This window comes from Enhydra lutris, unplaced genomic scaffold, assembly GCF_002288905.1.
Source record: "Enhydra lutris kenyoni isolate GAN:26980312 unplaced genomic scaffold, ASM228890v2 scaffoldscaffold73, whole genome shotgun sequence".
Classification (NCBI taxonomy): Eukaryota; Metazoa; Chordata; class Mammalia; order Carnivora; family Mustelidae; genus Enhydra; species Enhydra lutris.
In genome coordinates, this window is record NW_019154157.1 from 3,299,317 (window position 1) to 3,327,288 (window position 27,972).

At 48.9% G+C, this 27,972-nt stretch overlaps 1 protein-coding gene across 4 annotated transcripts in view; it reads left to right on the forward strand.

Moving 5' to 3' along the window:
• LOC111160008 (activating signal cointegrator 1 complex subunit 2) overlaps positions 1-27,972 on the forward strand; it is a 42,034-nt gene that overhangs the window by 541 nt on the left and 13,521 nt on the right. The window contains exons 2-13 of one of the 4 annotated variants that reach the window (XM_022522771.1): positions 3,896-3,993; positions 9,320-9,478; positions 9,849-10,019; positions 11,576-11,705; positions 16,340-16,407; positions 17,488-17,598; positions 18,641-18,753; positions 23,749-23,823; positions 24,234-24,341; positions 24,551-24,619; positions 24,774-24,848; positions 26,282-26,462. In XM_022522771.1, coding sequence (XP_022378479.1) covers positions 3,913-3,993; positions 9,320-9,478; positions 9,849-10,019; positions 11,576-11,705; positions 16,340-16,407; positions 17,488-17,598; positions 18,641-18,753; positions 23,749-23,823; positions 24,234-24,341; positions 24,551-24,619; positions 24,774-24,848; positions 26,282-26,462 — 1,341 coding nt within the window. In that variant the 5' untranslated portion in view covers positions 3,896-3,912. Of the gene's footprint in view, positions 1-3,895; positions 3,994-9,319; positions 9,479-9,848; positions 10,020-11,575; positions 11,706-16,339; positions 16,408-17,487; positions 17,599-18,640; positions 18,754-23,748; positions 23,824-24,233; positions 24,342-24,550; positions 24,620-24,773; positions 24,849-26,281; positions 26,463-27,972 lie in introns of those variants that run through there. The other 3 variants (XM_022522773.1, XM_022522772.1, XM_022522774.1) reach the window with 3 other exon arrangements.

Genomic DNA, 27,972 nt, shown 5'->3' on the forward strand with positions numbered 1-27,972 from the left:
AACAAACACAGGTCCATCGCCTCCTACGTGTCAGCCACAGATCTAGGTACTGGGGATACAGCCAGCCAGACAGATAAGGTACCCTCCTTCATGGAGCATACAGTCCAGTGGGAGGAGACCGTTAACGACAAATAAAGGCACAATATAATTAAAGATATGACAATAACTGCGGAGTAAATACTTTAGACTGGGGAGTTTGGGAAGGCCTTTGAGGAAAGTAATATTGAATTGAGACCAGAAAGGTGATGACAGTTAGAGAAAGTGAGGCAGCAATGGCCCTGGAAATGTTCCCAGGCATCCTTGCTTGCACCAAGCTCTCCTTCTAAAGAAAGCCCTTTTCTAAGTTTTGGCTTCTGCTGCCCTGCTTGGCATGAAAGATGCAATGGTGGACATAGATGTCATCGTGATCAATGTCCTTTACCTTTTGGAACTTAGAGTCTCATCTTTGCCTAGTTAATTTCTACCCGTACTTTAGATGAAAATTCAGATCTTCCTTGACATGCTCCCTCCCTCAAATCTGTTCTCTCTGTTAAATGCTGTCACAACCCCATGTACCTGATCTACATAGCATACACCATGGTATTCTATTTGATTCATATCTGTCTTTCCCATAAAGACTGTAAGCTCTGTGAAGGGCAGGACCAAATCTGTTATTTGCCCACCTTGGTATTCTCCAGGCTTCAGTGCCTGGTACATAGTAGGTGCTCAAAAAACTTTTTGAATGGCTGTGTGAAATTATTAACATGGTCTTTGCTCTCCAGTGGTTCATAGGCAGTGTCTCTGCCACTGGGTTGTTGTCTTTTCTTTCTGATTATATCTCTTTTCTACTTAAATGATTCCTCATTGCCTTTAGATGAAAGACCAAAATCTTTAACATCACACTGGATGTTCTTTTTAAAATGGCTTCATCTTTCCTATCCAACCTCCTCTCTCAACTTCCATCATCCCCCCTACCTGACCTTGTGTTTTTAGCCATACCAGATGTCTCCCTCTTCCTTCAAAGCCACTGGTTCTGAGCCTGTGTTCCCACTTGCTCTTTGCTTTGAATGCCCTTCCTCCCCATCTTTTCCTCCTATCCTTCAACAATCAGGTTGTGGGTCACCTTCTCAGAGACATCCTCCCTTTCTCTGTTGTGCTTGTTTTGAAAATTCCCTGTTACAGCTCTGATCACACTGAATGACAGTCATTTACATGCCCAGGACCCAGAATGTATTCAGTCAGCCTTTGCTGAGTAAATGAGGAAGTCCAAAGTGTACTGCCTATGGTTGGGACTTGCAATCACAAGTAAACTTTATTGAGTGCTTATTATGTGCCAACTACTATGTTGAACACTTAGCATTGATTACTTCTCACGTCTCAGTTTTATAGATGAGGAAAACAAGGCTTAGAGAGTTTAAGGAACTGTCTCCAGGTCTCAAAGATGGGTAGGAAAAGGTGGAGCTGGGATGTGAATCCAGGCTGCAGAACTATAAAGCTCTCTTTTAACCATCATGCCAGCCTGAGTCGGAACCACCTTTGCAAGCACTGGCTTGTAGGAGTGGATTTCTTCTGAAATCAGGTGCTGTCTCTACCTGTTTAGGCCTGGCCTCTGGGGCCTGGAAGTTAAAAGTTTGAAGAGGCACTACCTACTATGGCTCTTTCCCCAATCTAGGTCCCTACACTGGACACTCCCACAACCCTCTTTGGCAGGTGAACATGGAAAGAACGGGGCCCGTGAGTCATTTAGACTTCTGGACTGGTGAGCAGACCCCCTGGTGTTCCCAGCTGCCCTCCCAGCATCACTGGGAGGTTAGGAAAGAAGTATTTTTAGTCTGTTGAGCACAAGAGATCCAGGTGTCAAAGCAGACGGGCTGGGCTTCAATTTCAACTCGGTCACTAACGTGTCTGTCCCTCTTTGGACCTCTGAGCATCAATAATCCCTGTTGTCTGTAGCTAGGTTGTTGTGAGATACTAGTACAATCATAACTTGATTCAAACTAACATCTGTGCAACATGTGTCTGTTATCTATGTTCTGGAAAGCTGAAAGGTGAAAAGTCACCCAAGTCCCATTCATTACTTCACACCTTATAATTTTTGGTGGGCTACCTCACATGTACAGGGACCTCGTGGCTGACCCACGGAGATCCTAGAGTTGGAACAGGCATTGAGGATTAGACAGAGTGGTTCTGTCTCTTTTACATCCTTCTAGAATGGATATCTTCACAATCTTTTAAACAGCCCATGAACTAAGGTTCCTTTTGTACCAAGCTGCTTCCAACCTCCTTACCTTTGCTCCTGCTCTGTCCTCTGCCTGCAGCACCCTCCTTCCTGGCTAACCTCCACTACCAAGGCTCAAGGCAGGCTCTCCCGATCATTTAGGCTCCCCAGAAATACTTTCCTGACAGCAACACTCCCTACAAGCTCAAGTACACTAGACTCAATACAGCAAATGGTTAAGAGCTGGCCAGCTTCACCAACTATGAACTAAGTCCAAGGGCAAGTTTCTTATCTTCTCTGCATCTCTTATTTCCTCACTGATAAAATGAAGATAAAAATAGACCTAATCTCAGAACAACCTTAGAGTTGTTCTGAGCATTAATATATGCATAGCAAGTTAATGCTGAGAAAAGCCCTAGGGACAGCACTAGCACATGTTATAAGTGTGTTGCTACTACTGCCATTATCATAATTATTGGGTTGTAAGCTCCTGTGGGGCAGAGACCCTGCCCTATCGCTCTGTTTTCATAACACCAGGGCCTGGCCTGATATCCAAGATATGGGACATCCCATAACTCAGTGGCTGACCGTGCCTCCTCAGCTTATCTGTGAGGTTCTCAGGAGGTGATGGATGGTTTCCTCATCCCAGCCTCAATATGTCTTTGTGTTGTCACTGTTACTGTGCTGGCCTTGTATTGGCATGTCTTCTAAGGGGCCTGATTCACTTTCACTCTGTGATCCAGCCAATATGTGTGTCCCTTTCTGTGGGCAGGCCGAGTAGCATTGTGGAAAGAACATTGGATGGGAAGACAAGAGACGTGGCATCTGCCACTCACTGACTTGGAGGTGCATTTGGGCCTCTGCAGAAAAGAGCTCACACTGGCTGTTTTCTGTGAATTCTTTCATCCTTTCTGGTCCTTCTGTTCATCCACGTCCTTCTTCCCTGAAGCCTAGGGAGATTGTAAAATCTTAAAACCCCCTACAAGTGAGGAATGGCGGGGCACCTGGGTGGCTCAGTCGATTAAGCAGCTGCCTTTGGCTCAGGTCGTGATCCCAGGGTCCTGGGATCAAGCCCCAAATCGGGCTCCTTGCTCAGTGGAGAGTCGGCTTCTCCCTCTCCCTCTGCCTGCTGCTCTGCCTACTTGTGCTCTCTCTCTGTCAAATAAATAAATAAAATCTTAAAAAAAAAAAAGTGAGGAAAAGCCCATTCCTCCATCCCTGAAAAGACTGCAGATCTACTTAGAATTATAAGAAAAGTGTCCTTATATTCAGTCACTCACCAAACAGTTGATGAGGCCGACTCTGCACCAGGCCTGTGCTGGTCACAGAAAAGATAATAAGAGGAGAGACCAGGCATTGTCTTCACAGAGCTCACAGGCCAAGGAGGGCACAGAGCTGGAGCCATAATAAAAATAACCTAGGTCCGCTTAGCCAGTACTTCACAAAGAGGGCGGGAGTATTTCAGGAGTCACCTGGTGAGTGTTTTCCTCCTCAGCTGAGAGCTCTTGCTTTAGGCAGAAAAGTCAGCACCATCTGGACTAGTAGGTGCAGGCTCCGGGCCTTCAAGGCTCAAGTCAGGAGCCTCCTGAGGCCAGAGGGTGAAGCTTCTCTCCTGGCTCTGGGATCAGTTCCAGGGCAGGCCCCTGCCACCAGGAGCCTATGTGTCTGCTCTCTTCTTCCCATCCATATTCCTTTCAGGAGGGTCACGCAGCACAATGCCAGCTCTGCCCTTGGACCAACTTCAGATCACCCACACGGACCTGAAGACAGGAAAACTGAGGACTTCCCCAGCGCTGGTGAGCCGGGACCTTGAGGCTGTTCAGCCTGATACTATCGTTCTTGCAATTTCAGAAGCAAAAAGCAAATTCCTCCTTTATCTGTTCCAAGAATGACCCGAGGGCCACAGTCAGCAATTCAGTAGCTGGGACACTACTAGGTCCTCCCAGACCCAGTGCAGAAGTTTCCTTTCTGAGAGCAGCAGCTTGAATTTGAGTCCTGTTTTCCATGTTGCCACCCCACACCTTGCCCCCAAAGCATTTCATTTTGAATCAGAGTCTGATGGCTATTGTGGCTCAACCTGAGCTGGCCTAGAAAAGGATCCAGCCCAAAGCCGGGTTTGGGGATTTGACCTTGAGGGAAGCGTTCAGGTTTCAAGTAGGCCTTGTTTCAGAGCTATCTCACCTGCTATCCACACTTCAGGGGGGAACACCAGTTTCAGAGGTCAGGCTGTCTTTTATCGCACAGGGCCACGAAGCGCCACCTGCCACATACCGACTCTGAAGGGCTTGGGAGACTGAAAAATAAGGAGGCTGTGAGCGTGCTGATTACCAGCTGCAGGGTGAGATTAGGGCTGCGGAGAGGTGCCAGACTGCTGAAGGAGACAGACGTGGGGACCAGAGTCCCCACACCCACTTACCTTTTTCCCAAGAATATGAGCTTACTTGAGCAAGGTGGGAGGAAGTATTTTCTAGGGGGGCTTGAGTAAACTCGTGGGAAACAAGAGCTTGGTGTTGGGTTTTCTGCTCTCTGGATGGCTTCTTATTACTTCCTAACTCCTCTCTGATAATAGGACTTAATGTTTATAGAGCACTTGCTCTGGGCCAAATCTTCTAAACACTTCACCTGGATTATCTCTTTTAAGCCCCATAAGGAGGTATTTTGATTGTCCCCACTTTGCAGATGAGGAAAGTGAGAGTTCAAGGTCACAGAACTAGGAAATTAAGGGAACGGGGATGGGAAGCCAGCTAGACTGACTCTGGATCTCATACCCTTAACCTTTCTGCTATAAAGCCTGCCATTTCTTTTTTATAACCTTTTTATGTGAGAAGGTATTTATCAGAATATCCAGATCCGTTCTGCTCAGCATGGTAGCCACCTAGTGCAGTAGTCATTTGCCACAAATAGGGGTTACACACTTGAGATGTAGACAGTTTGAGAAGCTACATTTTATATTTAATTTTAGTTATTTTGAATTAAAATAGTCCACATGGTGAGTGCCTACTGTATTTGCCAGCACAGATAGGGAACAGTTCCATTAACACAGAAACTGATTTTCCACCTCAGTCCTTCCCTGTGTACTTAATGCCCAGGTTGCTAGGCTGTGGGCTTCACGAGAACAGGATCCTGGTCCCTTCTCTTCATTCTGGTTTCCCGGGTACCAGGTGCTTTTCTTTCAGGAAGCATTCAATAAATGAGTCAAGGACTCCAGCCAGCCCTTGTGCCAGATCCTGGAGCTACAGAGAAAAAAGACATGGTTCCTGCCTTTGAGGAGTCTATGAGAAGACCAGCAGTGAAGAGAAAAGCAGACCAGTAGTTTCTCTACGGTGTGATCAAGGTGGTGTTAGAAGTGGCTACTTGAATGCAGAGCCCAGGCCACTGATCCAGACTGAATGGGGTGTGTGGGGCAGGGATACCTTGGGGCTGGTGGGAGGGCATGTGCAGCTAGGGAAGGCTTCATGAAGGAGAGGAGGGACCCCGGACTGGGTATTGAAGGGGGAATAATCAGTAGCCATGAGAGCAATGGGAGAAGGATGAAGCTGGCAGGAGGACCCAAGTATACCATCCCAGAGTCCTGAGAGCCCGACTCCTACCCAACCACCACTTCCTTGGGGTGGAAGCAGTATCATTCAGTTGGAGCACAAGCTTTGTGTTAAATCTCACACATGCTTAACCACATAACTAGAACATTGTAAGCACTCAGTGACCGTGATGGTAGCAGGGACAGTGGCAGAAGGTTCGAATGGGGAATAGGGTGGGAAAAAGATGAGCTGAGGGAGACAGCTGCCTGATGAAGGAGTGGTCTTGTGGAAGAGATCTGTACTCACTCTATATTTGTCTCGTTAGTCCCAACTTAAGACAAGAAGATCTCTAGCCAAGGGAGAGCCACCATGTTGCCTTTGCAGAGTGATAGGTGGAGCTAATGTTTATTGAGTAGCTACTGTGCACAGCTCACAATTAGTGCTATTGAAAACCCAAAAGAAATAAAGTCTTGAGCCACAATGAGTGAATGAGCTCTTGGGGAGGGCAAGACTCATGTAAGTGGAACATGGAACAGGCAGAGAACAGGGCGAAATGGTTTCTTATCAAGATCGGCAGAACAGAAGTTTGATGGGCAAAGAATGTCCAGAAAGCTTCACAGAGCAAGTAGGACCTGAGCCAAGGTCGAAGGATGGAAGATACAGCTGGGCCTGCTAGTCTCTGCCCTGACATCTCCCCACGGCTCCTGCTACCTACTAAATTAAGTTCCTGCTCTTGACTTTGGCATTCAAGGTCCTTCAGAGAACTTGGTGGGATCTGGTCCTTCTTTACCCGCATTGATGCTTTGTCCAGCCAGCAAATGTAGATGGAGTGTCTGCTCCATGCCAGACACTCATCCAGGGACTGGGAATGCTGTGGTGAGCAAAGCCCAGACTGCTTCTGCAGACCTATAGGCTAGGAGGGGAGACAGAGAAGGCAGGCCCTTCCTTTTCATATAACTTGATGGGGGCATGACTGAAAGACAGTCAAACTGCACATACTGAAAGTATACAATTTGGCTGGTGTTGACATTAGTATGCACCCAGGGTACGTTCATCATAGTCAAGGTAATGAACATTTCTACCCCTCCCAGAAAGGTTCCTTGTGCCCTTCAGTGACCCAACCTTTCTTCTGTCCCCATGGACAGCACCCACTGATCTGAAAGTACTTTTTTTTTTTTTTTAAGATTTTTATTTATTTATTTGACATAGAGAGGGAGATCACAAGTAGGCAGAGAGGCAGGCAGAGAGAGAAGGTGAAGCAGGCTCCCCGCTGAGCAGAGAGCCCGACGCGGGGCTCAATCCCAGGACCCTGAGATCATGACCTGAGCTGAATGAAGGCGGAGGCTTAACCCACTGAGCCACCCAGGGCCCCTGAAAGTACTTTTGATGCAGTTCGACAGTTGCCGTGATTGGGGGAGTCCAAGTGCACACCCCACCTGGTCAGGGTTGGGAGCTGGGAAGACTTCCTGGAGTAGGTGAGGTCAGAGCTGGGATCAGAAGGCCAAGCAGCGGGACCAGGAGAGCACGTGGGTACTGTGGGTCATTGAAAAGGTCTGCAGCACAAGCTTTGGTTTAAATCCTGCCTCAGTGGCCTCCTTAGCCCTGTGACCTTAGCAAAATTCCTGCCCCTTACTGATTGTTTCCTCCTCTGTAAAATGGGGAGAATACTATCTCCCTTTTAAATAATTATTAATGAAAAAGAACTAGCCTGTGGGGCATTCGCACCCAGCAGCCAGCACAGAGCAGGTCTTGTCAAGTGGCGGCCTTTATTTTCACCATTCCAGTGTTCTCTCCCTCCACATCTGTTTCCCACCACCCAGTGCAATCCTGGCCCCTTTTTTTGGTTCTCGGCCCATTTTTATGCCTCCATAATGTACCATTTCTTCCATCAAAAAAAAAATCCTTCTCATTTCCCAAGGCCCAGCTTAGATGCTGCTTGCTCTGGGAAGTCCTCCCTTGTCCTCTGGGTGCAGATAATCACCTTTGCCTCCCCGCCCTCCATGGTCCCTCTGCCAGGTTTGGGCTGTTACTTTCTCTGTTTTGTGCCCACTTGCTGGCTTAGATGTGCATCTCCTCTCTGGAGCATAGGCTCCGTGAGCATGCTGACGTTTTCTTCATGTGCCTTGCCATACCTGGCCCAATGTTGTGCCAGTAAATGTTTGTAGGAATGCAAGGACCGTAGAATCTCGGGTCGGGGGTGTCTATCTGTCTGTCTGTCAGAGGAGTAGGGGGTGATGAGGAGCCCTGACTGAGAAGTAACCTAAGAGATGAGGTGTCGACAGAAAGACGAGGGGAGGAGCTCGGAAACCAAGGAGATAATTTAGGTCCAAGAGAGTAGTTTTGAACTTGTTTCAATCGGCAGGAGTCCCTTTTTCAAAAAGCTTGTCCCTGGAAGCCCACTATATAAATTCTGATTCCCACAGGGGCGGGGTCCTGAAGACTCGCCTGATAGGGATCCCCCCACCAAGGAATCCTTGTGGAACCCAAAGACTCCACAGTTTGAAAACTCTCATCAGGCTGTAGTGAGGCATAGGGGGTTCTCGAGGAAACTGACCAATCCATCATGATTTTCCTGTCCCCCTGGACTGACAGACCTGGAAGTAGGTGGATTGTGGTTGATAACCACTGAGACCTTGCCCGGCCTTCCTCCTCTTTCCACTTCCCCCGGAGAAAGCAGCCCTAATGTAGTCAGAGGAGAAAACTGAGCTCATCATCTCTTCTTAATGGTGAACGAAGTAAGGTTTGTTCATGGCAAGGTAAGGGTTGGTAGAGAGAACTTGTGATTCTAAGCTGAGACCTGCAATTACTTGATTAGCATTCTTTTCTTTAAAAGAGAAAAGTTACCAAGTTTTTTTTTTTCCCTGATTCTAAGAAGGATATAGAATGATACATACAGTATGGTACTATTTATATAAGAAAGAGGAAAACAGATCTAACATACCTTCTATGGGTATATTTTTCCCGTAAAAGCCTAGAAAAGGTTTGCAAGGACACTCACCCGATGCTGAGTGGTCACTCCTGGGAGGATGTGGGGACTGGGAGTGTGGCCCCAGGAATCTCCTCTTCTCTACAGGGTTGTAAGTTTTGAAAGAAAAGATATGCATGCCTTCCTTGTAGAATTGTAAAATAACTTAAAAAATAATACGTGTATGTGTTTTTTAAACTGGAAAATGTATTCCAGTCATAATATAGTCATAATCCCCCCCCACCAAAGATAACCACTATTAGCTTTGGTATCTTGAGCGCCCCACCCACCCCGCACAGGTCGGCTTTTTTTTTTTTTTAATCTGTGTTAAAAATATATACTTCTTTAAAAATCCCCAAACTGGTTTTATTAAATAGGTTTATATCCCGGCTTTCTCTTGCCTTGACCTTTCCCCATGGCATTAAAATATCCTCCAAAACACATGGTTTTTAATGCCAGCCTAGTGTTCCCTGGGTGCAACCAAGCCCCCTTTGTTAAAGACACTTGGTTCTTTATGCTTAAAAACTCCTTGGAGGGTCACCGGTTGGAACAGCCAAGTGTTGTCATTGCTGTGGGTTGGCAAATGGGCCCTCGCTGACTAACCTCTGCCACGTTAACACGTGGTTTTTGGATCCGTAGCACCCCGAGCAGAAGGCAGACCGGTATTTTGTGTTATACAAACCGCCCCCTAAAGACAACATTCCCGCCCTAGTGGAGGAGTACCTGGAACGCGCCACCTTCGTAGCCAATGACCTCGACTGGCTCCTGGCCTTGCCTCACGATAAATTCTGGTGCCAGGTAACATTCTATCAAAATTAACACTAAGACAAAGCACATGACATGCCGTTGGTTGGTTGCTGTTGTTGTTTTTCTCCCCCCTAGGAGATGCTTTTTTCCCTACTTCTTACACTGGATCCTTAACAGCAAATTGTGGTTTGGATTGCTCTGTCTTGTATCACAATCTTAACGATGTTTACACAACGCCTTCCCACATGTCATTTTTAGAAACTTGTGTTTAGCCCTCGGCTCATTCGTACCTCCTTAGTCCCTCGGGGTTGGAGTGTTTGCCTTAGGCCAGGGCTGGTAGGCCCATGAGCCCCTGCACAGTCCACCCACAAGCTCTTGTGCCTCAGTGACAAATCCTCGCTCTGATCTGTGTCTGGCACAGGTTATCTTCGATGAAACCCTGCAGAAGTGCCTGGACTCCTATCTGCGCTATGTCCCCCGAAAGTTCGATGAGTGGGTGGCCCCGGCCCCTGAGGTTGTTGACATGCAGAAACGCCTCCATCGAAGTGTTTTCCTCACTTTCCTCCGCATGTCCACTCACAAGGAATCCAAAGTAAGCCCCTGGCCCCACGACAGGGTGCCGCCCGATACCCAGCACCTCTGTGCCAGACTCTCCCGCCCCTGGGAAGGAAGGCTCTGGAAGGCTCTGGAAGTATCGAGTTTCCTCTTCGTCTCCCCTCCGCCTTGATTCCCACCTTTAGGGAAGAAGTCTGTGGCCACCCCCCTTATCTGTGAATTCACTGGGTCTGCGTTACATCCGGTGTTTTCATCAATGGGAGCTGAGGGCCCTTTGCCAGTTGACGTGTGACTGCCATTTTTCATGCGTCAGAGGGTGAAAACATTGATTCTGATCTGTTAAAGGAACTTTTATGTACTTTTTAAAAACCTTTACTTTTCTCCCCCCAGTTTTAAAAATAACGTGTTCTCTAAACAACTCAAACATTGTAGAAATATTTTGTAGGTAGTGAAAGTCACCAGAAAATCCCTTTCCCCAAAAATAACCACCGTTATGGTGCGTGTTCCTTCAGGGAATTATTTTCCTTTCAATATGCTTGTGTGTGTATGAGTCCATATTTATTTTTACGATAAGATCTTGCCTTTTTTTTCCCCCAAAACTTTTTGTAGTATGGAAACTTACAAATATATGCAAAGGCATAATGAACCCCATGTACCTACCTATCACCCGGCTTCAACAATTGTCAGTATTTTGCCACTTTTATTTTCTTTCTTCCCCTGAGGGTTTTTTTTTCCTGGAATGTTTTTTTGTTGTTTTTTATTTTTTGTTTTTTTTGAAGGAGAGAGAGACAGAGCTTGAGAGTGCAGGAGCGGGGTTGTTGAAGGGCAGAGGGAGAGAGAGAATCTTAAGCAGATTCTACACCCAGCACAGAGCCTAACACAGGGCTCAGTCTCACCACCCTGAGATCATGACCTGAGCCAAAATCAACAGTAGATGCTTAACTGACTGAGCCACCTAGGCACCCCTTTCCTGGAGTATTTTATTTTATTTATTTATATATTTTAAAGATTTTATTTATTTATTTGACACAGAGAGAGAGATCACAAGTAGGCAGAGAGGCAGGCAGAGAGAGGGGGGGAAACAGGCTCCCCACTGAGCAGAGAGCCCGATGCTGGGCTTGATCCCGAGACCCCAGGACTATGACCTGAGCCAAAGGCAGAGGCTTTAACCCACTGAGCCACCCAGGCGCACCTCCTGGAGTATTTTAAAGCAATTCCAAACATCATAGTAATTTATCTATAAATATTTTATTTTTTTAATAAGCTCTACGTCCCATGTGGGGCTTGAACTCAAGACCCCAAGATCAAGAGTTGCATGCTCTACTGTCTGAGCCAGCCAGGCACCCCAACCCATAAATATTTTAGAATGAATGCCCAACCGACTATTTAATAGTGTGTTTTTGCCTCTTTTTACATTCAAATGAAGAATAGCTGTTGCTTAAGGTCAATATATGAGGCTCAGACATGCCTGCAGTATGGATGGACCTTCATTTATTAGCCAGTCCCCCATTGTTCCTTGTGAGCTTGCTATTACTTTACCAAGAGTATGCTTTTGGAAGGTCTCTCATCCTCTCTCTCTGCACTGTTCCTTAGGATCACTTCATTTCCCCCTCTGCGTTTGGAGAAATCCTCTACAATAACTTCTTGTTTGACATCCCAAAGATCCTGGACCTCTGCGTGCTCTTTGGAAAAGGCAACTCGCCTTTGCTCCAGAAGATGATAGGTATGTAGGGCACAGGGCCTGGAGGGCTGCACAGAGCTGGCCCCCACAGGCCAAACTAGAGCACCTAGATGAGCACAGGGGAATTCAGAACTGCAGTGGCAAATGGGGTTTGGACCTGACTTTGCAGGTATGTGTGTTTCAACTCCGAAAGACACAACTAGGTGGCCATGGGGGAGTAGAGACAACACTGGACCCCACGGTCCCTCAAGGGTCTTAGTAGTAGGCCACATGTCAAACTGTTGAAGGAGTGGGGAGGTTTGCTTCAGCGGTGACAGTAAGAACAGCAGTGATTGCTGACCTTTAGGTGAGCTCACTCAGGGCCTGGCACTCTGCCGAGCTCCTTGTATGTGATCTTAATTGATCCTCATGGCAGTCCTGGGATGTGGCTCTGTAATCATCCCTCTTTACAGACAAGGAAACTGGGGTTAAAATGTAAGGGACTTGCCCAAGAGCCCATGACTGATAAGTGGCCAAGCTGGGATTTATGTCACAGAGGCCTGACTCTCCAGCTCTTCCTCTTTGTCACTCCCTGCCTCAGGGATAATGGGGCTGCCTCAGAAGTCTCATGATTTGCATTGTTGCTGGGATCAGTTGGAGACCAAGTTCAGAGAGGACTCTTTTGGGTTGAGAAAGGAATGACTTCAGCAGTTGGATCCCATCATGAGGCAGTGGGCTGGAGGGGTCAGTCAGAGACTGAAGCTTGGTTGGGATGCTGCAGAGGGAACAACACCCTAGTGTTGGGCAGGACACAGAGACAGGACACCACTGTCAGCCCTCCTCACCCTCAGATTATAGGACATAGCCTTCCCAAATGCCCAATTTCAAAGCTAACTTGTCCCTTGAAATGGTTTCCTTCCTTCCTCCTAATGAAAAAGGTAATAATAAAGGTAATACAGGTTCCTTTAGAAAGTTTGGGGAGAATATAAAGCGTAAAGAAGCAAGAAAGCAATTACCAAATTTTGGCACCCATAGACAATCATTGGGTGATTATTTCCTTCCAGTCTTTTCTCTGCGTATTTTTGAAAAACATGTCAGAGCATAACGTATATGAAATTTCACATCTAGCCTTTTCCTTGAAATGGTGTCTGGTTTCTCATTCAAATGTAATTGTTCCCTGATCATCAGTTCAATTCTTTTACTTTTCCAGAGAAAAACTCTTCATAATGTTACTATAGACAGAGGGCATCGGGTGAGTGAGCAAAACCAGGCACGAGAGATAGTTAGAGAAACAGTTATTAGGCCAGTGGTTAGAGTGGAGCATTCTGAGAGGGCAGCAGCAGAGCATTCTGGGAGGGCAACAACAGGAGATGGGGAAGGGGAAGCTGGGGCCAGATCAGGGAGGACTCTATGCCAGCCGTTAGCACTCAGGGAACAGTATCACATGGTGGTTCAGAAGGCAGGCTCTGCCCAGTTCACACCCCAACCCTATTCCTGAGTGTGTCACTTTGTCCAAATCAGTCAACCACTGGAGCCACAGTTTTCACATCTGAAAAACGGGAAGACGAATGCTCTACCTACCTGATAGGATGGTTGTCAGGATTAGCACAGTGCCTGCCTCGTTATAAGCACTGGGTTACTGTGAGCTCTTACTGGAATGAGGCCACGGGAGCTGTGGAGAGGAGCTGTCTGATGTTATAGTTAATTTGGCAGCGTGCCAGTGGGAAGGGTGGTGACAGGAGACTGAGGAGGAGGCCAGTACTTCAGCGTGGATTTGGAGGTGAGAGCCTGGGTTGGCTGAAGAGGACATCCTGGAGGTAGAATAAAGCAGGGTTTAGGGAGGTGAGCTAGAGGGAGACATCAACAATTCTTGAGAAAACTGGTGTCAGGTGCAGGAAAAAGGCTTTTCAGGTGCGGGTGAGGGGGGTGTGTTGCAAGTGGAGGCACAGTCAGTGTTAGATCTGTGGGGTGTGAGACACTGTGCAGATTCAGGGGGAAAGGACTTTTGCCCGTAGTTCCAGGTGGGCAAGGGTGGGTGAGAAAGGTCGTAATTTTTTGAGTAGCTGACTTCTTTGAGAATCAGATGAAAGTTTGTCCCTAGAAGAACATACCCCCTTATAAATTTTGAAGTGTCATAGAATGTTTTTGTCCCGCAGATTGAGAACCCTTAATTGGCTCATTTAGGAAAATCTTTTCTTTGGCTCTTAGAGGGTGGTTCATGGAAAAGAAGGCAGACCAGGCATCAGGAGCCCCTTTGTTGTGTGTGCATTGGGGTGTGTGTGTGTGTTGGTGTGGAGGAGGGGCCTGGAGACACACGTGCGCACACGTGCCCCCCACCACATACACATACAGCAGCTGTCTTTCCAGCCCTTGAGCGGCAGGCACTACAAGGGGCAGCCTCCAATGTCTCTACCACAGAAGCTCTTGAGCCAAGCAAATCAGCTGTAGTAAGAGTGTTGACAAGGGAGAGAAGGAGGGAACAAGGGGACTGGCCGATTGTCCTTTGGGCAGAAACCCAGTCCTTACCAGGTACCCTCCCACCCCCCTCAACCTTCCTGCACAAACACACCTTACTTTTTTTTTTAACCTCAAGATTGGTGTTCTGAATCAGGAAGTGTGATTTTGCAAGCAGGGCCTTGCAGTTAGACTCTTGGAGGCACTTTGTGAAAGCAGGAGTACGTCAGGCCTTGGCGCCATCGAGGACGACACTGATCTCTTTGGCAATCCCTTCCCTTCACCCTGGGTTTCTGAACTGCTTTAGTCTGAGAAGGATGCCGCCATTGTCCCTTATTTCTTAATTGTTTCTTTAAGAGATTGCAAGTCAGATCTTCACCATCACTGGATCAGATAAAGGAGAGGAAAGGGTCAGTTGTGAAATGTTATCTGTTTTGATGCTTGTAAAACATCCCTGTTACTCAGATATAAGCACTAGAAGGATTATGAAAGAGTGCCCTACCCCAGGTCAGGTGGTTAGGGCGCAGTGGGGTCTACCGTATGGTACTGGTGGGGAGACCGGCTCCTCACGCCTGAGTCAGGAGGCACTGCCTGGAGGAGGTGACACCTGCCCTATGGTAGACTCAACTCTGGGAGGTCACTCCAGGCAAGGGGAGGGGACAGGGCTTGTTCTCTGAGGTTGAGGAGGTACAAGAGAGAATGAAGCCCAGGAAATGGAGAGAGGGTGCGTGGAGGTGCTTTCCTGGCCAGATCTCACATGGCCCTCTGTGCTCCGGTCCGGAGTTCAGACTTGACCTTGAGGATGCCGTTGGCTGGGAGGGTTTTATGAGAAAGAACAGAAGTTGGTGGGGAGACAGCTCAGTCCCTGCTTGCTGTCAAGAGTAGGAGGCGGCCACAGATGGTCAGGGAGTACCTTCACAGGTTGAGGGATCAGCACCCTTCTGAAGGTGGGATACCCTGAGCGAGCTTGTGCTTGGAAAACTCTGCTTTGTGGAGTCAAGGAATGAAGGGGCATCCAAGAAATCGTTTACAGAAAGTCCGGCTACATAGTGACTTGCTTCCTCACCCAGTCCCATCTGGCCTTTGATTCCATGGATTTTCAAATCCTCAAGGATGGGGCAAGGGCTTCCCTTGGTTTTCATTAAGGAAACCAAGGACCGACCTGCCCAAAGACAAAGGATGCCTAGAATTCAGCACAGCCTGATAGCCAGCCTTAGCCATTAGGATTGTGATGGGCTGAAGAACCCTGGCCTCTTCTTAAAGGTGTTGGTATTTTGCATCAGCATGTCTCCTGGCTAGCTATGATTTTCCCTTCCTCCCTCGCCATTTGGGCAGCCGGAACACTCGGTCTCTGTTCCAGTTACCATATGCTCTAGCCTATGCACTCACAGCAGCAGCAGCGCTCGGAGGTAGTAAACATTTGGAAAGGAGCTTTGTTTTAAAGGAACAACTGCAAATGCGTGGTAAACCTGTCTCTAGGTCCCTTCCAGGCCTCTCCCCTTGGAGGAGGGTAGGTTAATATGGCTAACGTATTCAAAAGCAGAGGGTAAGAGAATTTCCAGACAAATTTCTCCCTAGAGTCTCTTCACATTATTAGAGGCGTGGCCTGGCAAGAGTCCTGGATTGTAGCATCCAGGTTTCTTGAGCAAAGAGATCATATCTCCTGATTTTCCTGGATGACTAACTCCCACTTCCAAAGCCAATGCTGTCATCCAAGGCACGGTGCCCAAGTATGATCACTCCCTGGGGACGTCAGCATGAGCTGGTTTGACCAGGGCAGGCCTTTTTTTTTTCCTCTTTCTTTCTTTCTTTTTTTTTTTTTTATATTAGAGAGCGAGAGAGAATGCAAACAGGGGCAGAAGCAGAGGGAGAAGCAGACTCCCCACTGGGCAGGGAGCCCGATACGGAGCTCAATCCCAGGGCCCTGGGATCATGACCTGAGCCGAAGGCACTTAACCGACTGAGCCACCCAGTTGCTCCCAGAGTAGGCCTTTGATGTAATTCGCTAGGCAGAGGTGCTTAAAAGGTTAAATTGTACTGAGTAAAGTCCTCCCTCGTGCTGGGGAAGTTTCCAGGTTGGGCCAAAGCTCTGTGCCAGCAGGGCCTGGGGCCGGGACTGCTCTAGTGCAGATAGGTTTAAGAAAGGGGAGAAAGGTCACAGAACATGCTGGCAACCATTTGTAATGTGTCCTCCCCTCCCCCACCCTCTTTTCCCAATCCCTACCTTTCTTTTCTCTTTTCAGGAAACATCTTTACGCAGCAGCCCAGTTACTATAATGACCTGGATGAAACCATGCCCACCATCCTTCAGGTACCAGCTCTCATCCCTGCCCAGATCCCCTCCCCAACCCGATGGCATGGCCCTGGACTTTCTTAGAATAGCGTGGAGAAATGTTTACTCCCCACCCCTCTCTAGCCCCATCTCCAGACAGTCTCTGGGTCTTGTGCCTCAGCACACCCTTTCAAATTTGCCCTTTCCCCCACTTGAACAGAACTGGAATCTAAGGGCTGTCTAGAACTCATACAAAAAGAGCTTAAATTGTGTGCTGTTTACCAACAGCCACGAGCCTCTAAGGACACCCCTTTAAGAGGCCTGTGTTGCTCAAATAAGAGTTTTAAAAGTCTATAAAACTGTTTTAGAATATAATAATGTTCATTGTAGAAAATTTGGAAAATATAAACAACCAATAAAAACCAAAAAACCGAAGATTAACCCTTCATCCCACCACCAAGAGACTCTACTATTCATGATAACATTTAGCGTAGTTATGTGCTAGCTTCCTTATAGATGGTACAATGAATTCAGGACTTACGTGATTTTACGATGGGGTGTTTTCTTCACACCGTTGATTTGTTTTTTATTTCAGTATATTTCCATAAATTGCCATCTCCAGAGAATCCAAAACATATATTGTTGAAAGTGTATCTTAAATGTTCATTACCATACACTTGCCCAGCATATTCATTCAGATAATTTCTGTAGGATGCTGGGGGCTTTTCATACATGTTTTTTTGTTTGTTTGTTTGTTTGTTTTTTAGTTTTACTTAAGTAAAATAAATTTTTTTTTTTAAATTTGAGCCCCCATCATGGGACTTAAACTCACAACCCCAAGATCAAGAGCCATAACTGAGCCAGCCAGGTGCCCCTTTACATTTTGTGTTTTTAATCCTCCCCACAATCCTGTAAGAAGAATAACCCCCATCATCGCGATTTTATCGTTTCCACTCTAACCCTGTGTCCTGGCGTTCTCTCAGCTGGTTTCTTGGAAACACTGGCCCATACTTGAAAGATTCCAAGGCAGCTTGCAGATCGCCCATCCCCAACTGCAGGTCAGGGGTCCTAGCTGCTGGTTCGACAGGATGTAGGAGGACCCCTTCTTGTGTTTCACAGGTTTTCAGCAATATCCTCCAGCACTGTGGTTTGCAAGGGGACGGGGCCAGCGCCACACCCCAGAAGCTCGAGGAGAGGGGCCGGTTGACCCCCAGCGACATGCCTCTCCTGGTGAGGTTGCCCTTCAGCCCAGCCTGTCTTTGGCCAGCAGAGGACCCCACACTCCTTCCCTTTTCTCGTGACCCTTTTCCCCAACTCCAGAAGCAGCTAGTCCCATCACATAGGCTTAGAGCATTTTAGCAGTCTTTGAATTTTTCTCTGGGAGCTTCTTTATGAGGCAGTGGAAGGAACAGGGAACTAGAGTTCCGAGAGGGAGGTTCAGTCTTCACTTAGCTCAGCACAATGAGCTCATTCGTGTTATTCATCGAGCCCTGTGTTGGGTCCACAAATTTGTACTGAGGAGGCTCCAGCAGGTGCTGAGCCTTCAGGGTAAAGCAGCAGGGCAGAAGCAGGCATGGGACTTGCAGTCTAAGCCAGAGGTAAATAAGGAACACAGACCTGTGTCAGGCCTTATGCTAAACACTGGCGATAGAGCAAGAAAGAGGCAGCCATCGGCTGCCCTATTGGAACTCACAACCTCGTGGGAAAATGGGCATTAAACAGGTATTTCAGAAGGAGGCACTCCAAGTTCTGTGGGAACAAGTCATTTTACCTGCCTAAACCTCAGTTTCCTAATCTGTACGATAGAGATCCGAACAGCTGCTCAGCCTGCCTTTCAGAGTGTTCAAGAGACTCTGGAACACATGTAAGAATATACTCTGTGTTCTGTATGGACTTGATATTCTTGTCCTCAGTGGGACGTACCTTCTGTGTAGGACCACAGGCATTGTCTTCAGGTCCTTCAGCCCAGAAGAGAGAACTGTATTATGCTAGAACTAGAAGTAACCCCAGATCACTGGGTGGGTGTCTGTCGGAGCTAAGGTAGCAAGACCTGAGGTAAGAAGATTGAGTAACTGGTCCAGATCGTGCTGCTAGAGACGGACCAGCCAGTCTTCACACAGACCTCCAATGATCTCTCCCCCTCCCACCTCCCTGCCCGCCCAAGGCAGCTGCCTGTTGGCTCCCACTGGTTTTGTCAACTTTGTCTCATACCCACCACAGAGCTGTGTATGGGGGTGGAGGAAAATAATGCAGTGTTTTCTTTTGGCAACAGGAATTAAAAGACATTGTTCTCTACCTTTGTGATACCTGCACAACGCTCTGGGCCTTTCTGGATATCTTCCCCTTGGCTTGCCAAACCTTCCAGAAACACGACTTCTGTTACAGGTACAGCGGTAATTCCAACTCCTCAAGTAAGGGTGCTAGTTGACATCCTCATTCAGCAGATATTTACTGGGTACTTAGAATGTGCCAGGCGTTCTTCCAGCCTGGGGATACAGTAGTGAAGAAGACAGGTAAGGCTCCTGCTTGTGTGGATCCTGCATTTTATCTTTTTTTCTCCTAAGACTTTTAAAAATTTATTTGAGAGAGAGAGAGCAAGAGCAAGCACAAGCAGGGGGTAGGAGCAGAGGGAGAGGGAGAAGCAGACTCTTTGCTGAGCAGGGAGCCTGATGCAGGGCTTGATCATAGGACCCTATGATCATGACCTGAGCAGAAGGTACACGCTTAGCGACTGAGCCACCCAGGTGCCATGGAACCTGCATTTTAGAAGCATTCCCTTTTTTTTTTTTTTTTGTAAGATTTTATTTATTTATTTGACAGAGCAAGAGACACAAGCAGGCAGAGCAGCAGAGGGAGGGGGAGAAGCAGGCTCCCCACTGAGCAGGGAGCCCGATGCGGGGCTTGATCCCAGGACCCTGGGATCATGACCTGAGCTGAAGGCAGTCGCTTAACCAACTGAGCCACCCAGGCACCCCAAGCGTTCCCATTTTTGGCTAAGAACCAGATAAGGGAGAAAAAAACCCAAGTTCAGTTCCTTGGTTTCAAAGCCCCTCTCATGGGCAGGCACAAAGGAGTAACAGATCTTAAGAAGTGGTCTGAGGAGGGCGTCTGGGGGGCTTAGATGGTTAAATGTCTGCCTTTGGCTTGAGTCATGATCCCAGGGTCCTGGGATCAAGTCCCCACATCGGGCACCCTGCTCAGCGGGGAGCCTGCTTCTCCCTCTCTCTCTGCCTGCTGCTCCCCCTGCTTGTGCTCTCTCTCGCTCTTTCTCTCTCCCTGTCAAATAAATAAATAAAATCTTAAAAAAAAAAAAAAACGGGTCTGAGGACTTCAGCATCTGGTCTCAAGCAGAGCACACTCAAAGAAACAAGCAGATAAGCTCACATGTGAGGCCGGCTGCTGTGGCCATATTATGAAGCACTCTGGGAACACAGAGGAGGGAGGCAAAATTCCATCTGGTGAAGTAAGAGGTTTCATGATGGCCTTTAAGTGAGAATGGACAGGAACCTTCCAGACGGAAGGATTACTCCAGCAGGCAGAACGAGGGTAAGAAACCCCAGAGGGTTTCCAGGGAGAGCCAGGGAGTGGAGTGGGATGAGGCAGGGCCCAGAGCAGCAGGAAAAGGAGCAGCTAACAAGAGACACTCTGGAGAGGTTGGTAAAAGCTGGATTGTGAGGATCCCTGACGTCACTGGCAGGGAGTGGGGCCTCTATTCTGTAAGCAATAGGGAGCCACTGGGAGCTTTTATCCAAAGGAGTTATAGAAAGATCCTGCCAGGATGAGGAAAGATGTAGGGAGGGAGACCCTCCTTGCACACTTAGCTTTACAGGCATCTGTCTGTTCCTTGTGCAGCGATGAAGGGGTGCACAGGCCTGGGCTGGTAACCTGCATGTTGCCTGGGAACAATGTCGGGGTAGTGCTGGCCTGTTCTCAGTGGCCTATGGCTGTCACTCTTGCTAGACATCTCCCCAGCGTTTGCAGGAGCTCCTGGGAGCTGCCCAACTCTGTGTACTCAGCCACCAGTCCATTCAGTCGTTTTACTCACCCATTCAACAAAACATGTATCTAGCACTGACCTGTGTCAGAGAGGGCAGCTGGTGTTCTAACCCCTCCTCGGTCCCCTCAGCTTGAGAAGGTCGCACGTGAGGACTAATCAGCGTCCCAGAGGATGTTAGAATAAAGCACCAGTCGGCACTTCACCTGAAGAAAGGGGTTAGGATAGACCTGTGGCAATCCGCCCCCCCTTTCTAAAGATTTTATTTATTTATTTGACAGAGACACAGCGAGGGAGGGAACACAAGCAGGGGGAGTGGAAGAGGGAGAAGCAGGCTTCTAGCTGAGCAGGAAGACCTGATGCGGGGCTTGATCCCTGGACCCTGGGATCATGACCTGAGCGGAAGGCAGAGGCTTAACAACTGTGCCACCCAGGTGCTCTGCCGTCCCCTTTTTGAAAAGGTATCTTTTCTCATGGTTAAAATGGCAAATGCAGGGCGCCTGGGTGGCTCAGTGGGTTAAGCCTCTGCCTTCGGCTCAGGTCATGGTCTCAGGGTCCTGGGATCGAGCCCCGAGTCGGGCTCTCTGCTCAGCAGGGAGCCTGCTTCCCTTCCTCTCTCTCTCTCTCTCTCTGCCTGCCTCTCTGCCTACTTGTGATCTTTGTCTGTCAAATAAATAAATAAAAATCTTTAAAAAAAAAAATAAAATAAAATGGCAAATGCTCATAGGAAATTTGGAAAATCTCCAAAGGTAAAAAATTAAAATCAATATGAGCGATCATGCTGTTTTTAGGATTTTGTATCCTGCTTATCTTCACTTACTATAGGCATTTTCTTTTCTTTTCTTTTTTTAAGTAAACTACCCCTAGTGTGGGGTTCAAACTCACAAACCCACGATCAAGAATGTTCTGGGGCGCCTGGGTGGCTCAGTGGGTTAAAGCCTCTGCCTTCGGCTCAGGTCATGATCCCAGGGTCCTGGGATCGAGCCCCGAATCGGGCTCTCTGCTCAGCAGGGAGCCTGTTTCCCCTTCTCTCTCTGCCTGCCTCTCTGCCTACTTGTGACCTCTATCTGTCAAATAAACAAATAAAATCTTAAAAAAAAAAAAAAGAATCACATGCTCTACCGACTGAGCTAGCCAGGTCCCCCCATAGGCATTTTCCTGTTTTGTTAAAGCATCTTCCCAAACATGGTAACAGATTGCTTTTGAAAGGGTCTTTGGAAACAGGGTAATTTTTGGAAGAACTGACTTTCCTGCAAGGGACAGTGAAGGCTGGGGAGCGGCTCCACCCATGTTAGAGTGAGGAGGGAGGAAGAAAGGAAAACAGGGTTGACTACAAGTGACACTGCCTTTGACCCACTAACAGCTCCGGGCTGGCCCAGCGTGTTCTCACTGTGTTGGAGGCCAGGAACGCCCGCTGAGCAAACGCAGCCATCTCAGTGCCCGCAACTTTCTGCCCACCAAACAGCCCACCAAACAGCTCTGTGGCTAATCCTCTTAGGACAACCTCCTTCCTCCCATACATCCTCAAGTATATCTGAGTAACTCTTTGTCATGTAATTTTACGATAAAATAATACATTCACGTGGCTTAAAACTCAAAATATATAATGAGGGGCAACTGGCTCAGTCAGTAGAGCATGCAACTCTTGATCTCTAGGTCATGAGTTCAAGCCCCACATTTGGCCTAGAGCTTACTTAAAATAAGTAAAACCAATAATAATAAAAGTAAAATATATATATGAATACATAAAATGCAGTCTACCTCTTCCCCTTCCCCAGTCCCGTTTTCACACACCACCATTGTTGTTAGGGTTTTTTGGTGGTGTTTTCCAGAGATACACATATTACATATCAACCCCCTCATCCTTTCATTTATTTATTTTTTGAAGATTTTATTTATTTTATGGAGAGCACAAGCAGGGGTAGGGACAGAGGGAGAGAGAGAATCTCAAGGAGACTCCCTGCTGGGCGCAGAGCCCAGTGTGGGGCTCGACCCCACACTCTTGCAAATGAGACCTGAGCTGAAACCAAGAGTCAGATGCTTATCGGACTGAGCCACCCAGGTGCCCACCCCCACCCCCTGCCTTTTAAATTAACTGCTGACCTATTATGAGTACTATATGTACTGTTTGCATTTTATTTAATTAAATAATTTATTTGTTCAGTGATAGAAGTTTATTTCTCACAGTTCTAGAGGCTTGATACATTTTATTTTTCAAATTAATGTGTGTCAGTACACAAAGCAACCTCCATCTTTGGTGCAGCTGGATAGAATTCCGTTGTACTGTATGGAATACCAGACCCCATAGACTGACCTTCAGATTTTTTTCAGTTGTTTGCTATTCCAGAAAAATGTTACAAAGAATAGCTGCACATACATCATTTTGCACCTTTGCAAGTACATCTGAGGAATATATTCCTAGAAGTAGAATCACAAGAACAGATGGTTTGGGTATTTTAAATTCTCCTAGATCTCGCCAAATGGCCCCCCAAAGGGGTTGTTCCACTTTACCCTCCCACCAGCCATGTATCCTGGCAACACCTGAATCTGCTTGGGCCAGACTGCCCCCTCTGTCTTTTTCTGGGTGCCATGCCGTGGACCTAGAAACCCTGCCTCTTTGGGCCCAGTTACCCTCTGCTGTGTATGGGACTACACTAGCGTAGAAGCTGCCAGAACCCAGCCAGTGGGTAGTAAAGTGTTTGCAGAGTACCTGCTTCAAATTCAGCAGCGGTCTTAGGCCCAGAAGTTACAGTTCCGGCTTTGGGAAGCCTAAGATATTCAGAGGAAGAATTTGACCACAGAAGAGAGGCGGCTACATTTTAAGTTGTAAGGGTAACATATATTGGGTGCTGAGCACCTAGTTCCTGGAAGGAGTTATCACATGGTGAGCATCACCAGGAAGCGTGTGGCTGGGACAGGGAATTGGAATCTGAGTTGGGAAGAGGGTAGGTGTGATGTTGCTGAGGTGAGAAGCAAAGTTGGCTGCTCTGTGCTAGCTATGCATGGTACCAGAGAGAGTTGTTAAGAGTTCGATGTCATGGGAGGTGGGGAGCTCCTGGCAGGTTTGAGCAAACAAAAAGAGTGATCGTGTTTGTTTTGCAAACCTCAGTGAGAAGGAGCCTGTCTGGGCCTCAGTTTTCCAGGTGAAAGGGGACAGGAGGTACAGGTCACTTCTCACGTGGCTCTTCCTGGACCAGCCACAGTGGGGCCCAATCTGGGGTGAGCTTGGGGGAAGAGCCGGGCTGGTTCCGGGAGCAAATTGCTTTGGCGACAACTCGGGAGCAAGAAATGGGCCTTTCACCTTCCCATGGGTTGCTGTTGATTTTTCTGATGAAGTGTGGTATTTAGGAATTAACCCCACCCTCTCCCCATGTGTGCCTTCACAGACTAGCTTCCTTTTATGAAATCGCAATTCCTGAACTGGAGTCCGCAATGAAGAAGAGGAGGCTTGAAGACAGCAAGTGAGCAGGGGACAAAACTAAGTGCTTTGTCGTCAGGGAGAGAGGCCCTGCTTTCCCGGGCTTCAGCGTCCCCATCTCTAAGAACGAGGGGGTAGCCCCGTGGAGTGTCCCTGCCTAGCAGCCTCCCAGCCCCAGCATCCTAGGCTTTTCCCCCTCTGCTGTTGCTCCAACCTCTTAGTAATCAGTGGACCAGTTTCCCACCCACTGTTTACAGAGAAGCAGCCGGGGAATCCACTGGCCTCTTGGGGCCTGTAGCCTTTTGCCAACTGCTGTCCACAGCGCATTGTGACACGTTCTCAGCCCTGGGGAGGGACACCTGCAACTATTGAGAATAAGCTCCCTCCGGGCCTTTTTAATCTCCTTAATTTCTATTTTTTTTTCCCTTCCCTCTCTCTCTTTGGCCTTCAAAGGCTGCTAGGGGACCTGTGGCAGAGGCTGTCCCATTCTAGGAAGAAGCTACTGGAGATTTTTCACATCCTCATAAACCAGATCTGCCTTCTCCCTGTCCTGGAAAGCAGGTGAGCCCTTGGGAGCAGCTGCCTAGGTGGCTAGGCCAGCAGACGTGTCCCCCTCACTTCCTCTGCCCCCTTCCTGGTTGAGCGGAGATGGGAAAAAGAGACCCATGCCTCTTTCCTCTCACTGGCCTGAGGCTTTGCAGAGGAGCAGGGAGGGAAGTTCCAGATCATTTGCATCAAGCGAGCTCATCTGCCCTGCTGTCCTGTTCCAGCTGTGACAACATTCAGGGCTTCATTGAAGAGTTCCTTCAGATCTTCAGCTCCTTGCTGCAGGAGAAGAGGTGAGTGCAGTCGAGCTGGGACCAGTGGGCACGAGGCCTTACATATTACAGCTTCTGCCAAATGCTTATCCTGGTCTGAGGTTCTTGGTTGGGCAGCAGACCAGCGCCTGTGTTGCCCCAGCCTTGTCCCTTCTGTCTGCTTCCTGGCCAGCAGGTTCCTCCGGGACTACGATGCACTCTTCCCTGTGGCCGATGATGTCAGCTTGCTCCAGCAGGCTTCCGCAGTCTTGTATCCTTCTCCCACAGCCTCTGGGACAGGACCTGGCCTGACCAAGTTGGAGATGGGCTGCGAGGACCCCGGGGAGCGGAGGGAGGTTTAGCTCCAGAACCCACGGGTCTGCCAGCTACAACCCACGGGTCTCCAGAATGCCCGCCAAAGTCCCAGCCCCGTCTCTGGAGGAGATGACTACTCTGGTCCTCAGAGCTGGGTGGGGTCAGAGGCCTGCGTTCTGCAGGTGTTTACTGAGTGTCTGGGCCTGTGTGACCAACATGGACTCAGCCCTGCTCTCACAGACCTCATAGCAGGAAGGGAGACAGACAAGGAAACAAGCAAGCTTGGGGTAAGGCTATGAGACAGAAGTGCTGTCTGAGCTGAGAACAGCAGAAGAGAATGGAGGAGGCCAAGACCAGGGCTAAGTGTTCCCAGTAGGTGGAGGACAGAGAGGCCCTTCTGAGGAGCTCTGAGACATTTTGTGTGGCTTGGAGGTGTGGGGTTGGGGGGACCGGGGTCTAGCAGGAAGAAACTATCACGTGGTAGGTGAGCAGACCTGCATGGCTCCGGGACGACTCTCACTGAGTTTGGACTCTGTCCTACAAGCACTGGGGTGTCATGGAAAGGTGTGAAACAGGGAGTAACAGGGTCAGTTTTATACTTTGGAAAAGCTCTGTCTGGCACTGGGAAGAGAACAGACTGGCCTGGGACCTCTGTGAGGCCCAGGGGCTGATGGGGATGCTGTGGCTGGCATCCAGGTATGGCCAGTGGGGGTGCAGTTTAGAAGGGGTAGGAGGGCATCTAGGGCAACACCCAGACGTCGGGCTTGGCAGTGCTGGAGTGGTAAGAGAGTGAGGAAGGACAGGGAAGAGGGCCTGTGGGCCATGTTGGAGGCTGGGTTAGGTGGCTCAGGCTCGCCTCAGGGATACCCCCTGGGCCCCCAGCCTTTTTTTTTTTTTTTTAAGATTTTATTTATTTATTTGACAGATCACAAGCAGGCAGAGCAACAGGCAGAGAGAGAGGGAGAAGCAGGCTCCCTGCTGAGCGGAGAGCCGGGCCCCTAGCCTTTGTAGGAAGCCCTCAGCTAGTTGGACAGGAGGCCGGGTGGCAGGACCCACATCAGGCCCTCCTCCTAGGGGTCAGTGCAGAGGAGGAGCTGCTGGCTCCCCCAGATGTCACATCCCAGGGTGCCCCTGGCCCTGTCTTCATCCAGACCTGCTTTCTGCTGAGTGTGAGGCACTGGGTTTTAAGGCCAGGATGGTCGTGGCCGGCCTGCTTCCCAACGCAGCCCGGGTGCCCATGATGCCCACTGGGTACAGCTCAGATAGCCCCTAACACAAGTCACAGGGTCAGGTGCCAGAAAGGGATTGAGAAACTATGCTGCCTCAGAGCAAGGGAGGCAGCGAAGGCCCCCGCCCCCAAGAGAGAGACGCCTTAACCCCTGTCAACAGGGACGAAACGCGGACTGCCTACATCCTCCAGGCCGTCGAGGGTGCATGGGAAGGGGTGGACCGACGGAAAGCCACAGATGCTAAAGACCCGCCAGCGGCTGAGGATCCTAATGGGGTCATTGCGCTGGCAGACGCCATTGGGGGACCGTCCTCACGTCTGGAAAACTCAGAGGAAGGCGAGGTGTGTGTCTGCAGCAGCGTTTTCACCAGCTTCCCCTGCCCTTTCCGGGAAATCTCTCCCCCTACTCTGTTTCCGCTCTCAGAGAAAAGCGTTTCTTTTGGAATTGACAGCCTCGAGCTGCCTTTGGAGAGTCCTGCAAGTTGCTTCAGCTGCCAAAACCCCAGTTTCTCCCCTCTAAAGTGAAGTGCTGGAGCTTTGGGAAATCCTTCCTGGAGCACTCCTCTGAGCAGATAGATCGCCGCGGTGCTACTTCGGCTGCAGTGGAGAGCGGCGCCTGGTCTCACTGCTTGGCCAGCCTGGATTCCCTGCCGGGGCACAGCACAGCTCCACTGAGCGAGTTTTGAAGCCCCCAATCTAGCACTTTCTCTCCAGGCTTTTCCAGAACTCGCCCACTCTACAGCTGTACAGATGGACCACTGAGCCCAGGACTCTTCCCTGCATGTTGGGAGGCTGCGTGATATGGGGATCAAGGCGACCCAGTCTCTGGGGTCCAGCAGCTCAGGGGTGTACCCGGCTCCTGCCACTCACCAGCCGTGTAGCCGTCACTCCCTTCTAGCCTCTGTTCCCCATCTATAAGTGAGGACGGTCACCATCCCTACCTCCTCGAGTTTGTGGGGATTTCCAGAGGGGTTGTGTGGAGTGCCCCAAACCCAGCCGGCCCTCTGTGCTCTGTTAACAGATGCCATTCTCCTTCCTGTTAGACTCAGGCCCGTGACTGCCACAGGGCCTTGGAAAATGACAGTCCTTGCCACCTTTCCCACACTCTTCCCCACTTGAGCTTCTTAACAGAGATATGGACGATTCTTTTTTTTTTTTTAAGATTTTATTTATTTATTTGACAGAGATCACAAGTAGGCAGAGAGGCAGGCAGAGGGGGAGGAGGAAGCAGGCCCCCCACCAAGCAGAGAGCCTGACGCAGGGCTCGATCCCAGGACCCCGAGACCATGACCCCAGCTAAAGGCAGAGACTCAACCCACTGAGCCACCCAGGCACCCCTGACATGGATGATTCTTATTGTTGTTTGTTTGATTTACAAATTTCCTTAAATGAAAAGCCTAACCGAATTCAGTCACATGGAGCAGGATATGAACTGAATCCCCCTTCTTAAAAGGAATATAATCAAAGGGGAGCAGCTCCCCATGGTCCAGGGCTGGTGATTGCCATTCCTCTCCAGTGCTGTTCCTCTCCATCAACTTGTTAGAGCTGGCTAAGGATGAGTAGAGGCCACGGCCATTTACATAGTGTCTAGTTTTCTCCATGCACTATGCTCGGTGCCTCGGGTGAATGATTCTCTCCGAGCCATCTGAGACAACCCCATGAGGTGTGTGGTAGTAGGCCTATTTTATATGGAAGGAGCTCATGTTCAGAGAGGGGGAGTGCCCTGCCCAAAGTCACACAGCCAGAAGTAGCTCTGCCAGTAAGTCACAGAACCCCAGGTGTGGCAGGGCCAAGACTCATACCAGGTCCCTGGATTCCTGGTCCTGTGCTTTTCAGGGCCTGTGGCCCTCTC